Source organism: Buteo buteo, chromosome 3, assembly GCF_964188355.1.
Source record: "Buteo buteo chromosome 3, bButBut1.hap1.1, whole genome shotgun sequence".
In the NCBI taxonomy this organism is placed as follows: Eukaryota; Metazoa; Chordata; class Aves; order Accipitriformes; family Accipitridae; genus Buteo; species Buteo buteo.
In genome coordinates this window covers 63,019,510-63,037,054 of record NC_134173.1, presented here as the reverse complement: position 1 = coordinate 63,037,054, position 17,545 = coordinate 63,019,510, and the positions used below count along the sequence as shown (strand labels likewise).

General features: G+C 37.6%; 1 protein-coding gene across 1 annotated transcript in view; it reads left to right on the top strand.

Moving 5' to 3' along the window:
• The first annotated feature begins 316 nt into the window (after positions 1–316).
• EIF3H (eukaryotic translation initiation factor 3 subunit H) overlaps positions 317–17,545 on the top strand; it is an 88,351-nt gene continuing 71,122 nt past the window's right edge. The window contains exon 1 of the mRNA XM_075023842.1: positions 317–470. Within this exon, the coding sequence (XP_074879943.1) occupies positions 351–470 (120 nt within the window). The 5' untranslated portion in view covers positions 317–350. The remainder of the gene's footprint in view (positions 471–17,545) is intronic.

The window sequence follows — 17,545 nt, the reverse complement described above, 5'->3', positions numbered from 1 at the left end:
AAGGGCGCCTCGGCCCCTCTTCCGTCCCGGGTCGGGTGAATTAGCATGGCCGCAGGCGCCTGACACAAAGCACAGGGCTTCTCCTGCTCCAGGTACGCCAGGGATCGCTGTGCCTGCCGCCGAGGCCGAGCGAGGGCCGCTCCGTCCCGCCCGGAGAGCGCTCGGGGCCGTGAGGGAAGGCCGCCACCCCACCGCCGCCACAGCACCCCCGCGGCAGCACGGCGCCTGCGCCTGCGCCTGCCTCCCTCCCGTCGCGTTTCCGCCCGGAGCCCTTTCCCTGCGCGCCGCCGCGGCTGCGCCGTCGCTTCCGGTGTTTCGTTTTTCTCTTTCCGGCCGGTGTGAGGGGAAAGATGGCGTCGCGCAAGGAAGGCTCCGGGGCTGCCGGCAGCGGCTTCGGCGCCTCGAAAGGCAAAGGCAAGGCCGCCGCCACGGGCGACTCCGCCGTCAAGCAAGTGCAGATCGACGGGCTGGTGAGCGGAGGGGCCGGGGCCGCCGCTGGCGGAGGGGCGGGCGGGGCGGCTGCGGCCGCGTGGAGCCGCCGGCGGGGCTGGTGCCGTCTGTGGGGCCGTGCCGCGGCCGGGGGACAGCGTTCGTCCCGGGGCCGGGGTCGCCGTGGCGCCCCGAGGAGCAGGAGCGGTTTCATCCTCCTCCCGAGCTTCCCAGCCCGCGGCCAGGCTCCCCTGTGGTCGTACCTGGGGAGGGGAGCGACTCCCTCCCGTGTGTAAGCGAAGGCCGGGACAGGGCGGGATTTAATTGCTTTTAAACATTACCTTTCATCCTTCAGCTCCGCTGCTCTGGTGCCCGGGTTTTCTATTTCCCCCTTTCAAAGCTCAGACTGTTGAAAACTACGCAGGTGTAAGAGATGGTGAGCACGGTGGGTTTTTCCCTTATCCGTTGTGCTTTTTGCCTTCTCTGTTAGGACTGCTAACACCCGCTGTGCTTTGTTAATAAGAAATAAAAGAAAAAGATGGATTGAAGAGGTTTAGCAGAGAATGAAGCCATTCTAATAGAAGCAATCCTTGCAGACCATAAGCAGAAGAGTGTCTACTGAAGTTGGTTCTTGGCTTTGCTGCTGGGTGTTTTTGTGTCAGTTTGTGTCTCGCACAATTGATATTACTCACAATGACATAAAGTGTGGAAAAAATAGTTACTCAAACTTTTTAAGAATAGAAGCATTGTTTGTTACTTCTTCATTGTCTTTCCCGAGTGTCACCAGAACACTGTACAGCTGAAGTGTGAAGGAGAATCAGTATACTGGTAATGAGAAGGAAGATCATAATTTCTGGGCAAGCTTTGAAGCCTACTTGGTATTTACTAATGATAGTCCCCGATCATTACCCTGGAGTTAAATAGCATAGTAAATATTTGGGAAGAGGAAGAGTAACTTATTTCTCTATAGTGGCTCTTATGAAAGGGAAAATTTGAATTAGAGTATTTCTGCAGTATTCTTTTCAATTGTCTGTGTATCTGTGGCTTTGGTACACATAGCATTTTCAAGGAGTGGTAAAAACTGGCCAGTTGTAGAATGTAGCCCTAAAAATATAGCAGCTAACAGCAGACTGTTGCTGTTGCAAGCAGACTAGTGTCAGATAGACAGTGGGGGGTGTGTGTGTCTTTTTGTTAGCAAGTTTGAGGGAACCATGAAAAACGGAATAGTTCAGAGCAGGATATAGGTTGGCACCTTTAATTCCATTTCTGTAAGTGTAAAAGCTGTTTTATCAGTTTTGGACTTAGTAACAACTGTTAAATCTGATTTCTTTTGTTCCTGCTTTCGTGAAATAAAGAGAACAGATGCTTCAAAACTGTTTTCTGACAGATGTATAATCTGCTTTGTGAAGTACTGTTCATTCAAATCAACTGTGAGTGGCCCTGATGGTCTGCTTCTGACAGTCCAAAAAATGCCTGTGATTATTTTTTTGCTTTAGACTTTTTTTTCCCTTGTCCTCGTGTATTCTTCTGGTACAGCACAGTGGTGCCTCTTGCATGGAGTCTGTACCGAGGAAGGTGACTTACTGAAAACAGTGGGAAGTTTTCACCTTTCTAACTGCTGAAGATGTCTCCCAATGGATGTTACACAAACTGTTCTCAGGACACTAACAGTGTGGTTTGCAAATTTCCGTGACACCTGTGCTGAAGAGAAGTGTTGGCATAAATTTGCTTGCTTTCCAAACAAAGTGGCTCCTATTGCAAGTCCTTAGAATGTCTTACTGAAATTCTGCTAAAACTCTTCTATTATCTTACTGATTTAAATGTCTCGTCTGTGCTCTCACCAAGTAATAAGACTTCGTCAGTCATCTTGATGATGACCGGGGTTGTTATGTGCCAGAACTGGGGACGAATTTTGGTGGGTGTCAGGGAAGTTAGTGATCTCTTTCTCTCCACACATGCCTCATCTCTTGGCAGTGGCATAAAGAATCCTTTCAAATGGGACTGCTTTGAAAGCAAAAGCATGCTATGTAGGTTGCTTTTGGGTCTGTGTATGTAAAATAGAAGATGTATCCATCTTCTCTGTATGTGAGAACGTGAAGGTATTTTTAGAAAGCTCGTTATTTCAGAGGAACAGTGAAGTAAAAGAAAGCAATATTAGTAATGAAGAGAAGTTCTAAATGTCAGTATGTTACTTTAAAACATACATAATGGTGTAGTAATACCTACTTTTCTGGCCTCCTTTTTAAATTTGGTACAAGTAGAGCATCTTATAGTTAACTTCTATTTTAATCTGATTAATTCCTTATTTTATTATATAATGGTGTAATTTGGATTTAGATCAAGTGCAATTTTGTTTCACATTACACGGTAGAAAATTAAAAAGCACTGCCATGACAGGATTAAAAGCTAACAATGAAACCCTAACTGATAAGATAGGCTAAATTTGCATAACTTTAAAAAATGTTCGTACTGTCAGAGTATTCTGCAAAAATAATAGCACTAAAATTTGGGAAGACTGAGGGAGAACTGTGTAACATTGTAGACGCTTGATAACTTGATTGAAGTATCTGAATGCTTGTTTATAAAATGCTTCTGAAATTAAATGTGAACATAGATTTCCAATCTTCATAGTTTAACAAAAAGGGGAGGAAAAATATATGGCTAGCTACTGTATCAGCATGATAATGGGATTCTAAGTTTTTTTTTTTATTCTATTTTTGATAGCTTGAATGTGGTTTTGTTTTCTGATTAATTTTTGAGAGATTTGTGGCAGACAAATTATCTATGCATACTGTTATATTGGCATTTTTTAATTAGGAATGTCTTTTGCAAGATGCGATAAGCAAAAGTGGTTGGTATTCTTCATCCAGCTCAGGAATACAAGGAACGACTGCAATATCAAGGAAAATTGACTCTATCCAGTTGTTTTTACAACACAGAAAAAGACACTGATTGCATGTGGATTTGGAGCCACTGATGTTGAGAAGGTTTGTTAAATAAGGCATCATTGAAATGCTCTCTTTTTGGAACTGGTCATCTTCTAAATTACTGAATTGAATGGTATTGCATCATAGACTGTGATGAATAGAAATACAAGATTTCTGTTATTCCTTTTAAGACAGTATTGTGATCTGCTTTGGGTTTATTTAGTAGTAAAGATTAGTAGTGGCAGCCTGTGCTTGTTCTACAGATCAATGTGCTTAACTCATACGTAGTGATTAGAGATGTATAGTCTTTATAAGAATTTGTACAACTAAAGGATAACATGGGTTTAGTTGCATATTATGGAAGTCCTAATATGTCACTGGTTTATGCCATCATGAAGTGCTTGGGCTGATTCATCTTGCATTGGTTCAGCAAACAAAAATATCCCATGTGTTTAAGTTTTTACATGGAGCTTTTGTTGATGTAGCAGTGTGTCAGAAAAATTACATGCTTAATGAATAAACCTATAGTGAAAGCGGTTTCCAATGTAGGTGGTCTAGTCTCTCTAAGAAACTAGAAATTGCAGGGTAAAAAGTAACCCTCCAGAAACTCAGATTTGTAATATGCTTTTTCTTTCAGATGAGATGTAAGATTGCATGTATTTGTTTTCGACAGTCCTGAGAAAAAGATCAGAAGATGAGTGCAATATATCACATTTTGTTGTCTTTGCTTCCTGTTGTAGAAATTTGAATAGAGATTCCATCGTATTCTCTCTGCTCAAGTAGCCCAAAGCAAACTTATGTTCACAGTAGTGGTGATCACATGCATAGGATATTTCTTTCTATTCCCCCCCCCGCCCCCGCCCCCCGTATTCATGTTTCTGCTTTTTTGAGAGATTAGGACTTACCTGTTCACTCAAATTTATGATGATTATGACTACAAGGAGCTTTATGGAGAGTCTTAAATGCCTTCTGGAGTTCTTAGAAACAGTAATTCTAAATTTTATACTAGTGTCCATCTGCAATAATCACAGAAGAACAAATGATGCTTTTAATATAAAAAATGGGGAGGAGGGGAAAGCCTGACTGGGTTTTTGCAGCTTGGTTTGCAGTAGGCTTTTGGACCTAATTAGAGCTCACACCTTCTTAAAGCTGTTTGTCCATTTGGAGTACTGTAAGCTTTTTTATCTTTTGTGGATCGCTTTCTAAAGGCATTTTTAGAAGGTGAGTGAGCTTGTTCTTCAAATAGTCTCATTACTCTGCTCAGTTATCTACTTGCATGAAGTCCATAAGAAAGAGAGCTCTCTTGAAGTAAGTTTAGTTTCTTAAGTTTAGTAAAATCACCGGCAACTTTGGAAGTACAGGTGAAAGAAAATATATAAGCACAGACATCATGTAAGTTTTCCTTCTATAGTGAACTAGACTAATAATACTACTGACTCAGTGTCTTATATTATTGGAATGTGTATCTGATGTGGCCACCTCAGATGTTTTGTAGTTGTATTTTAAAAGTAGAGGATTTAACATTACCTTATGATCATCTTTTGCCATTTGAGAATGTGAATTTAAACAGAATTCAGACATATGAAGACTAAAAATTACTTTGGTTTATTATTAGTTCTGGGGCTTCTGCATACTCTCGCCTGCCTGGTGGTAGATCAGGGCAGCTAGTTCCAGATGTACCAGCTGCATTCACAGTTGATTGCAACTGTATTTAATTGCAGGTATGCCACTCGGAGATCGGAAAAGTTGTGGTTGTGACCAGACATCTAGGAGTCCCTTGTAGATAATTGAATTTTATCTCTGTTCACTTTTTCATTGAAAGAAAGGATATATAACGTATGCTTTTTCTAAGCTTCACATATGGAGGAGAAAGGGTAGCACAGCTCTGGTGTGTGTGCAAGGAATGCACAGAAGGAAAGTACACAGGCTTTCTTCCCACTTGCTTGTGTGCAGCAGATTGTCCGATCCCTTTTTCCTGTTGAATGGGGAAGTAGCAAGAGATACAACAAATATGATTTGTAGCTTTTACTACATTTGCTGGAGGCCCTTCTGATTTTTTGTGTAGCTAGTGGGGTCCAGGTATACAAGAGAACCATATTATAGATTGAACACTTATTTCTGACAAAATTCATAGGTGTAGTTTAGACTAGATTGTGCATGACTTTGTGAGCTGTTTCTTCAGTGATTGTAAGCTTGCTAGATTTTCAGTTTCACAGTTGTATGACCCTTCATAGCAAGGGACTCAAAGGCCACTCTCGGGGTCTTCCTTGAAGGGGTAATGATTATCACCTGCTCTCTGAAATAAGCAAATTATGGCAGTGCTTTACATTTACCTTTTTCTTTTTTTTGCAAGAGGTGTTGAAGGACACTTTGTTTGTTGTATTTCTGGAAATTCTTTAGTGAGGGCTGAATTTTTTGGAATTCAGCTGCTGAAACTAATCAGATTTGGTTCACTGACCTTACATTCTTTTCCTTCAGTAAGGTGCAATAAATTTCAAACTGTAAGCTGGTGGATTTTAGAACATAAGAAGTAGTTATTCCTTTGAATGAAAAAGAATTTCAGGTTAGCTGAATAGACTTGGCAGTTTTCTTTTGAGTACCTACCTGTGCAGTGAAGTGACATTCTGTGTTAATCTATGAAAAGGCAAGATAGTTGTGCATTCCTGTTCCTTGCAAGAAAGCGAGGGAGAAAGTTAGGTTACCAAATGATTGCATTTAGTGATGTCAAAATGCAGAGTAAGTCCATAAATTTGATGGAACTTCTACAAGACTCTTATACCTACAATTATTAGTCTGAGTGGTCTAAATTTGTAAATTTGGGTATAAATATTAATCTTCCATATTTCTACAAAACTGATCTTAAGTCTGAAGTTCAAACTTCAATTGCATACCTAGAACTTTTTCAGTTGTCTCTAAAAATCAGGTATTTTCTGGGACTGTGGTTAGTGGGGCTGTATTGTTGATTTATACAGATAGCTATGTTGACAATAACCTTTTCATGGAATCAGATGAACAACTGCTTCTCGTTTTTTTGTATCTTGGTGTGTGTTTCCTTAAAGCTAACAAACATCATATTTCCTCTTTTTTCATTCTTTGTCCTATACTCATTTGGGATCTGCACTCTAACATGGAGATAATGTAACAAAAAAATTTCTGTTTTTGTTTGGTGTTACAGCTGTGTCATGAAACACTACTCTGTTGTACAGGGTTGCAGATATAAACCCACTTGTGGAATATTGCTGTTTTCTTCAGAATGCTGTTGTTTGCTTGTTTTCCAGCAGAAAATTTGAAATGAAAGAGGGTGAAAAGGAGGTACTGTGCTAATTTTGTGCTTATTGAATTACTGATAAAGATACTTGGATTTCTTGCATCTGCAATTTTAAGTAGGAGCCATTATAATCATAGAAGAGAGTAAAATGAACAGTTCTGATCAGCTGCATTTCCTGTTAGTTATTTATCATGTCTTAAATTGTAAAGGTTTTTTTTTTTCAAAATTACTATTCAGCTGTTGCAATTTTTATTTGACCTCTTTTACATATGCACTGGATTATAGCCTTTCACTGTATGAGTGCCAGCTCTTTGCCGCGTAGTACCTTTGCATCCTTTCTGTCACACAACAAAGTGAGTAAATGAGGCAAAGAGGACAGAGAAACTCTGGTGCTAAAGTAACTGTGCTGTGACCATGAGAGCAGATGGAGAGAGTTAGTTTGTCATTAAAAAGTCTCATCTCCCAGTTTACTGCATTATTACAATGGAAGTTTGCATGGTAACCTTGTTTCGTGTTTGTAGTAACTCTTCAGCATTTGCTTTTGCAATATTAGTGTTCTTTTCAACACAGTAATTGTATGTATGATAACATTATCTAGGCTCAGGATTACATTGGTTTACTGGAAGTAGCAGCTTGATGGCTGTAGGGTGTTGTGAGACTTTGGTTGTTTTTCTTCATTTACTGGCTGGTTTCCTGTTGCTATGTAGCCTAATCTTACAAATTTGTGCTCTTGTGTAAGCTTATTCCTGGGATACCTGAAAATTTAGTTTTGTATAAGAAAGCAGCATGCGGATTTTCCAGTTTTTAAATTGTCTACTGTTGGAAGTACTGGGAAACGGTATTGTCCTAATAAGAGATTATGAATTTCCATCAAAGCTTGGAGACTTCTCTAGAATGCTTTTTTAGTGAAACTTCTAACCCTACTCAACTGTTTAAAATTGTACTTACCAAGGGCCTCCTCGGCATATTTCTGCAGTTCTCACAATTTTAGTAGTGATATCAGGCAACATAAAAAACTGTGAAAGCAGAGGTGAACTGGTGTATTGCTTGGAGACATAAGATCAGGCAGGATAAGTAACATTTTTACTAGATGAGCATGAAAACTTATGTAATATAGAAATTGAACTAATATTCAAAAACAGAGTAACTCCATGTGGTGGGTTGTGGGTCATGTCTGACCACTAGTATGTAGATAATGGATAAATGGAAACTTTCTTCTGGGAAAATAACAGCTGTGGGTTGGGAGATGGGGATCTTTTAGCAAGGCAAGTGTGCTGGCTGCTAGGCCAAGTAAGTGTGTTTTATTAATCAAGTTTGCTTTCACAGTAGTCACAAGGAAGTATGTTGTTCCTGGGAAGCTGTTTCATTCTTTGCAAATCCTCTGCATGAGGATACTCTAGGAAGGAGAGTAAAAGTAAAGGAAAATAATTCCTCATCTAACTAAATTCTTAAGCACCAGTATATGGCTTTTTTTTTTCTTTTTAAAATCCTACCCTCTTGAATTCATGTATGCATTCAGAAAATTATATCCAGTAATGTATTTGGAGAACACACTGTTGAATAAGATTTTCTTATACATTGCTCTTGCATAACCATATAACTGGAGCCTTAACAACATGCTAAAGTGTTAATATTATTATAATATTAATAATTACTTTATTAGTGGGAATGATGTTTCTTTTTTTGTTAGCCAACTCTGTATGAATTCTTTTTTACACTTATGCATATTGCACACAAATTTTACATATTGTAGAAAGTAGCAAATGTAACGTAGGCTTCTCAAAACAGCTATAGGTTTCTATTCCTTTATCTTCATAGCTGCTAATGTGGAAAGCCTTATTACTAGGCTTTAACTAGGCAATAACAAATTGCTGTTCTATAGTTAATGACTATTGCTAGAGCTTTCAACAGAAACCTTCTTGGATAGCAATGGGTGAGGGATACCTGAATCTTTAGGCCATCAAGCTCTGAGATGAGGGTTAGAGGCCATGTTAATACTCAAGATGATCTGCTAATGCCAGGTAATATTTGTTCCAGCTACTTAATTCTATGAGTCTGAATATATATCTAGGTGTACTTCTTTGTATAGAACTTAAGCTAAGCCTTAAGATATCCTTGTCAGTTTATTTCTGTTAAATACAAACATACATTGGCTAAAACATAAATATGTCAAGAAGATGGTTAGAAGTTGTAGGCCTTGTCTGCATTTGTATTTGCACCAGTGTGGCTATAGTGTAGATATTTCTTTTGTATCAGATATGACTGATTTAATCAAAGATTGTTACTTTGAGCTTCATTACATCATCCCCGATTTGGTGATGGTGTAGTGTGCCTAATGGTTTGTATTTTCATCTATGGTTTGTAGAGGGTTTTTGTATTTTATTTTTTTTTTTAACTGATAAAAACCATGTGAGTCAACCTTTTTAAAAACACCCTAACTTTATTGAATTGTTTCAGTAGTTACTCATAGTTGTGGTAATTAAGTTGCTTGTGCCTTGTTTTCTTACTACCAGCCATTTTTTTCCTAAAGGTGTATGATAGATAGGGTTATATTACATCCCTAGCTGTTAATAGAGAAAGCCTGGTTAGCTTCCTGGATGAGGAGCTCTTTAGGATGTTATGTTTGATCATATTAAATGAAATAAGGTACCGTGTTTACTGAAAATCAGTTTTTGAGACTCATCTTGCAAATGTTATTTTAAACACTTTTTAAAATGACAACTTTTGACACTCTTGGAAAAAAAGCAATCGATGTCCGTAGTATTTGAGTAATTGGTAACAACAGTGAAGACTGTATTGAACTGGCTAAATAAAAATCTTTGACATTTCTTAAGTTGTGAAGATTGTGCTTTTCTTGTGGCTTCTGCCCTTCTCCTTTACCCTTTTTGAAGACTTTGCAAGAATGCCCAGACTGTGTGTTCTGCCTGCTGTTCTCTATACAGTTTCTTGACATTGTAGAGCTGTAGAATGGGATTTTAGGTTACAATGTCCTCCAGGCTGTATTGTGTTTTGTGTGTCCTCCAAAGGAGTTCAAATGGAATTTTAAGCTGAAGTTTAATCTCTTTGACTTTTCCTTGACCTGTTTCCCTACAAATTTAGATCAGATTATGCTGGCACTGAGAGTTAGTGTGTGAATTGAAAACTAGCTTGGTGTGATCATGGATAACTTGAACCATGGAAAAGACAGAAGTGTTTCGTGTTAGTTGGGTGATACGTATATACTTTCTGTTAATCTTCAGGTATAATGAGTTCCATGAATCTAACTCAGAGGGGAACTTCTGATTTATAATCCATGCTTACATTCAGAAGAGAAAGCATTGATGTGTACTAGCAAGTTGAAAGGGCAAGAACCTCCTTGGAATATAACACTTTTCAGGCTTAGTGGAGATTTCTTAACCTGAAATGGGTAAAGTACCCACATCGTGGCGGCCTGAAGATTAAAATTTCAGTGTGTTTTGTCAATGGATAGCAGGTATACTTGCTAACAGAGCACAAACTAAATGATTTGCAAGAGTGCATTGGTGCACTCAGCATCTACTAAGTGTCATGGTAAGTATACTCTAGTGAGGCATTTAAAACTAGAACATCTGGTATCACTTCATACCGTGAAACTAGTGTGCTGACAAAAGGAGTTAATCTAAATGTGGAGGTAGCTTAAATGTGTTAAGCAGTGTTACACTTCAAGACTTGAAGGGGAAAATATTATTTCAAAACAGCCTTTTTTTTGCTGTGTGCAAGGAGAAATAATGTGTTGCCCTCTACACTGCTGTCATTAACAGTTAAACTTCTCATTATTTTTTGTTCCTGTTATGTGCATAAGAAACTGGTCTCTTGCCTTGTAATTATGTATGCGTAGCTGTTGGAAACAGTAAATTGTGCTCTTGTGATACCTATTTGGCTGTGTTAATACCAAGGAAAATAGTATTTCCACCAAATATCTTTCAAATAACTTACTGCATTTTAATTATTAAAATGTTACCTCAAACAAACAAGATAATAAGCATTACCTTTGTGTCTTATTTAGGTGTTAAATTTGACTTGGTATCTATGAGTGGGGAGGTGACAATTGCTGGCTTTGTTGCTGAAACAATGCATTATGTCCTCTTGCACACTGAAACATTGTTACGGATTCTCCTTTGGTTTTCAGTTTATTGTAAGAAAATTAGACCTTTGCAGCTGACATGCAGCATGGTGTAGTTGAGGGAAGCATACAAGATACAGCAGGCCATGGGTAGAAAACAAGCAGGTACAGATACTGAAAGGCCCTTTGTGGTGTGTATAAAATGAACATCTTTTATGCCCTATTATGTCTTAGGACTTTTTCTTCCATCTTTTAAATAAATCCTACAGACCTTATGAGAGGCCTTGTAAGAAGATGAACAAGTCTTTTGTTATTTTTCTAGTCTTTGAGAAAAGATAATGTATTTTCAACTTTTTGTTGCTATAGTCTTTGTAATTAATTTTTCTTTGCCAGAGACATTTTTTGGATATGATTACTTTGTGTGTTACTTTTCCATATTTACACATATGCTCAAAATACATTCTCAATGATGGTACAGTTTTGAACATGCTGTTTTTTTTTTTTTTTTTTTTTAATTTTCAGGCAGTGTTAAGATTGCAGAGATGCGATACCTGCTTTAACAACAATGTTTAGCAGTTCGATTATATTACCACATAACATAATGGTATCATCTTAATGGAAAGTAAATAAATTGTTAATGTAATATATTGGAAAATTTTAGCCTTGTATAGTAAGTATTCTTTTCTTGTTAGCATTTTGTAATTTCAAATTCAATAATTAAATAATAATCTAAGTCAAGATAATCAAACAATAATCTAAAATCAAGAGTGCAAAACAGATGATATAACTTATTTGACTTTAATGTCTTTTGTAACATGCATACAAAAGGTTATTTAGGAATAAGCATGTGAATATTCTTGAATGACTTGTATGTGGATACTTATTTCAGATAAGCATTTTATTAATTTCTTTTGGCTTGATCTAATTTTAAAGTTAATAGAGAGGCTTATTTACTCACTGGAGTTTGAAGATGCACCTGTATTTTGCTGTATGTGTGAAATAACAGGTTAATTCTCTTTTACAAATATTTGGTCTTTTACTGGAAAAGGAGGGTTGCGTTGTTGCTTTGAGCATATAAGGCTTGTCAGTCTCTGCCTTTGTCCTGCGTAAACATTGTACCCTGCTTTGCAGTCCATTTGCTGCGCATCCTTGCCATTCCATGGAGACCCATATCTGTGCAATATGCAATATACATACTTATTTTTGTTAAGCGAGTGTAGTGCCCATTTGGTGTTTAGGATCTTGGAGGTGTAGGTCACTTCTTGTCAATGGTTTTTTTTTTGGTGTTTTTTTTTTTTTTAATGAGTATCTGAGGAAAATAAGCAATCTCATTGACAAAATTCTTCATTAACATAGGGCTGAGTTTTGAGCACTTCAGACTCAGTTATTTTTTTACTATTACATTATTATCAATGCAAAAAATTAACTGGTTTAAAGCTTTTGAAACTTTAGATGACATATAGGGTACTACTGCAGCTATCATATCACTTTTGGGGAACAATCTGAAAGCCAGACTGCCTTATCTATTGGTGCTCTCAGTGATAAGATTAGAATGGTTGTTTTTAATCTCACTGTTATGGTAGCTGTTATTAGAAATGGAGCTCTTATGGAAGTGGCCATGTTCAGATGGTTGTACAAAGGCAAGTCTTACCTCTATTTGAAAGATGGGGAAGCTGAAGCTTACCAGCAATAGCTGACTTTCATGTTTTTTTCCTCAATTTTATACTTTAAGTCAGCAGGAAAACCGATACTCAGTCCAGGCTCATTCTCTGGATTGCACTACCTGTTACTAGGAGGATCTGTCTCTGTTGCAGCCCCTTAGCACATAACCAAGCATTTGCCAAAAAGGATAAGTGCTTGAATGTGGAAAAAATTGTTGCACAAAAGGTTATAAGTTATTTAAATGACGTGGAAATCATGTCCAGTAGGGATTTTACTGGTTACTTGGAAGCATCTGTTGAATGCATATGGAAGTCATGATTTTTAGACACACCCTTAAATAGTATATGTATTCCAGTTCTGTTGTGCAGGGTATGGTCTTTGAAAAAGATCAGTAGTCTGAGATCAGCCCCGACTCCCTCATCCTCATCTAGTTATGTCCTATTTTACTAATTTTTGAAGGTCAGATAGATAACGGGAAGTGTCTTGCAGTTTTTCTTCAGGTTCAAAATGATAACAGTTTGGCACAATCTGATTAAAAAAATTGGCTGTTAAATAAAATGTGCTACTGCTGCTTTTGGCTGTCATCTTTAAATCTTTTTATAGGAAACTGCTAGAAGTTGGTGCTGAAGAGAAAACCTTTTACTTGCAAATACACTACTAGCTCAATGAGCACTGAATATTTGAATGATGGTGATTCACTAATACACAGAACATATTTATCGATAGTATGTTGAAGTATAAGTGTAAGACTCTGGTGTATCGAGCGGAAAATGTTGAAACTGTGCCTGCCTGTACTGCTTCGATATAATTTCCATATGTGTGCTCTAGAGGAGTATATTCATCAGCTTTCATTCTTGAAATTATGGTTAGCTATTGAATTCATTAAAAATAATAAATATAAATTGTATTGGCAATTTACAAAAATTGCCTAAAGTACTGAATGTTTTCAAAAGATTTGAGTTCGGTGAGGTTTGTGAAATAGGAGGAATAATACACTAAGTAGTCCTGGGGAAATGCTCTGTCCCACTTGTAACTAGCAGAATTTTGGACGTTAATCTTATTACAGCCCTATCACTGCCTCCTAACAGTGTGCTAATAACATCTAATGCCCTGCTGCTCGCACGATTGAAATCCTGGGGCTGCCTTACAGAAATGTTTCTACAAGGAAGTGATTCTGCAGTGCCTGTGGCCCTGATGGTTTCCATGGGAATGAGCATGAATCCATGTACTGTGAAATGTGTTATGAAACTTTGTATTGCGGAGAAATACATTATACCAGTGTGTGAACAAGGTAATGGAGAATTTAAACACACAAATGTAATGGTGCATTTTTTCCTTACATTGAGGCAATATTTGAAGTGTACTAATGGCTTGTGAACAATCATGGAGATGGTTGTTAACCTGAACTGTTGTGCAGTCTAAAAAAAACAATGGGAGAGTAGCGGGACAAAAATCGGGAAGAGATTGGTCTGTTTGGTAAAACACGCCTTGATCAACATTCAATATTTTTCTGTTTTAATAAACTTTTGCTTTTCTCCACTGTTGAATGACTTTGGTGCACTGCAGTTTGTGTTTAACTTCTTCCCTTTGCAAGAGCAAGCAGCTCGCTTGAACATGAGTAAATAAATGACTTAAACAGATGTTTCATGGTACCTACAAGACATTAGCTGATTAACGTTAAGTTCCTGACAGAGTCAAGGAAAACCACAGCCTATGAAAAACCAATGGGCCTCTTACCAAAACCCAGTAATCTCCCCTTCTCATGTTGTATTTGTACAGAAACAGGCTTAGTGTCTTTACTATTTCAGTTCTTCAGGCTGAATTCCACCTACCTATTTATGTCAGTAGCAAAAACTTTTTCATTTTATATTTTAGATACTTACCAGTTTTAGTTCTAGGTATTAAACTAATGATTTATTTCATGTTCTGTGTCTGGTTTCCTGGTTTTATATAAAATCAGTGATTTTTTAATAATTTGGAGTAGCTTTTTTTTTAAAGTTTTTTTTTTTTTTTTTTTTTTTTTTAAATCCCTACAGCTTTTGAAATGTTCCAGTAATAGAATGAGTTGAGAAGCTAACCCATGTGTACAGCAGCTGGGTGTGCTTCCAGTAAGTGCAATGTAAATCACTTGGCAGTATACGTAGTGAGCCTGGACTTGCACTGTGTGAACGACCAGCTTTGCTGGAAAACTGGAACTGCTGGAAGGTGCAGGCAGGATGTATTGCTGTAGAGGAAGGCCCTGTTCTTGTTAGACTGGGTTTCCCTCTTGCTTGAAGGGAAGTTCTAGAGCTCTTGAATTGCAGCAGTTTGGAAGTAGTTCTTCTTAAAGAGAGACATAACAGAACAACTGAGAGCTGATACTTATGAAGTATTTTGTATGGGACATTACCTGGTGGTAGCTTAAGCTTTGTATTCAGTTTGCATTGAGTATGTTGCTGAGATTCTGTAACTCTGTTACACAGATTATGTCGAAGTGAAAAAGGAACTGAATGTCTACTTTTTCCAGACTGAACTTCAGGGTAAGCAAGGTACAGCTTTTCCAGCCATGCCCCAAAGAGTGTACATAACCAGTTAATGTTCAGGAAGGAGTGATAAAATGCTTCTTGGCCTGTCACTGAATTTGAGTTGTGCTTTGAGTTAGCCACTTATTGAGGTAAAGTGGCAGGGCATATTCTATCTAGCTTAATGCTATGTATGGATATTGTCGCCCTTTTTGTGGTGTTGAAAAAACCAAAACACAGGAAGGCATTGAGTTAGATTGCTATAAGCACTTTATGAGGCAGGAGGTAATACAGAAAACCATCGAGATCCCTATAATTACAGGGTAGTAGGGTTCCTAAACCAAGTAGAAGTGACTGAAAATTCTGATGTTAAATCAATAATCTGTTATGATTTGGGTGGTTTTCTTCAGCCTAACATACATATTGTGGAGCTGCACTCCTATTTGAAAGTTACTGATGTTCCCTTTTGTACTTAAATTATCTGAAATCTGGAGGTTTACAGACTAAGCAGGTGATATGGTACCAACTGATGTAATAAGTCACCCAGGGAACAAAAAGCTTTGGGTACTTTTCATATGCCTCCTAATACACAAAAGTATTCAAATAGTACAGAAGCATGTAACATTCCCCCCTGCCTCCCCCCAAAAACCCTACAGTTCAAGATGGAATATTTTCCATTCCATTTAACATGGATTTCCAAAATGATTTGGTGCTGCGGACCTACATGAGACAAAACCCACAGAATCCTATGATTTATAATTTCTCTGTGAAAACATATGTAGTACCACTGCTTGAGGACCATTTCAGATCAATATGCATTGTTCATAATAGTTGAATTCAGGCTCAGCTCCAGGAAACTTCCACTCTGATGTCAAAAAGAGATTTTGATATTTGCATCTGATCAAGATGGTATGAAATGGTATGCATCATTCTGTTATGCCTCCTATATAATTATGTTTTTAAGCCCCAAATTTCTGTCAAGTTCAGAAATAAGATTTTAACATCTGGTGGTGCTTATTAGCTGTTGAGTGACATAAAACGTAAGCTTACTATTCCAAGGACTGTATTTTTCAAAGGCTTTGTAAATGCTGGTGTTAGGGCTCTAGCCAGTCAATATAAAGGTAAAACATTGGGGGATGTTCGAGGCTGCCTGTCTAAAGGATAACTGTTATACTTGCGAGACAGAACAGTGAGGGCTAAGACTCGTTATTTCTGAACTTGCTGTTCAGAAACATTTTTTTTTAAAGTTACTTTGGTTTTCAGGTCTACTCAGTCTTGTCCTTTCGGCCTTAGATTTTTTTGTACAGTATGTTCAAATTAAGTATCTTTCTGATTACTTGTCAGGGAATTAAAATATGGGATTTTTTTGGCCACCGATCATAGTTAGGATTGAAGATATCTGTCAAAACAATTACTTCAGGATGTTGAAGGTCTTAATGGAAAACAATAATGTGGGTTTTTTTTGTGTGTGTGGTTTTATTTATTTATTTTTTTTTTACTTCTCCTGAGATAAAATTAGTCTAGCAGTTGTAAGAGCTTTTATTCCAAAGTTAAGCATGAGGAAAAAAAGAATAAATGTTTAGACATCAATCATGTCAGGAATGGTCAAAAAATCAGCACTGTTGAATAAGAGAATCTAGAAAAATTTAAAAATCTCTGCAGATGATCTAGAACATGCATTTAAGTAAATTCAGGGTTTGATTTTCAGTAGAGATTGTCATGTTTCTCAAGATTAGTATAACATGGAAAATTCAATTTCACCTCTAATCTTCAGTTTGCCTCATGGCACGATTTTATGTGGTGACAGTCTTGCGTCATGAAGCTTCATATCCAACACCTAAAAGACTAGGGTATCAACCTGTTGATTTTCTGCTTTTGATGCAGTATCTGTCAGACAGTGCTTTCTAGAACATGTTTTTGTGGACTGCACTGATTAGATTGGAATTTTTTATGTCTGCATGTAAACATCTGTCTCCTTAGTCATCCGGAGGAGAGCGTTAGGTGTATTAGACGCATGTTTTCTTACTCTTAACCATTGCAGTGGTATCTTTAATTTACTTCAGAGTTCCTCTTCTCCTGGCAGGAAAGTTGAGAGACTTTGTTACCATCTTATCAAGTGGTGCTATAGCCAGGAGACAAATCAGCCCGAGGCAAGTTTTCCCTTGGTCAGCTTCCAGAACTTGTCTTTTGTACGTGTAGCATAAGCACTTATCTGGAGTGTGTAAAAAAAAAAAAAAAAAAAAAAACCCTAAACAAAACCTCATCTGGAACTACTAAAAAATGTTAACATTGCCTGTATTTCACTGTATCTTGCTCTAGTTTTCTTTTATTTTTTTTTCAAATCTTTGTTTAAAAACAAAGCCATTCCATGCTTACCTGAGGATTTCAGAGCTGTTTAACTAAATTCAATTTCTGTGTAGCTAATTGGTTAAGTTTCAGTACAATGCAGGTTGTAGATTTGCTTTTGGTGTAGTGTGTGCTGGGGAAACAGGCAGGGCCACTAAATTAGTATAAAACTTGGTATGTCTTCATCTGGATATTATTAAACAGGGGAACTAACTGTCTTTTTCCAGTGGTACCATATATGCATTTTATGTATGTCAGGTAGACATCTGAATTTTAGGCATCTCTGATTTTAGCACAATTCAAACTATATTACATAAATTGTTGTTAGTCG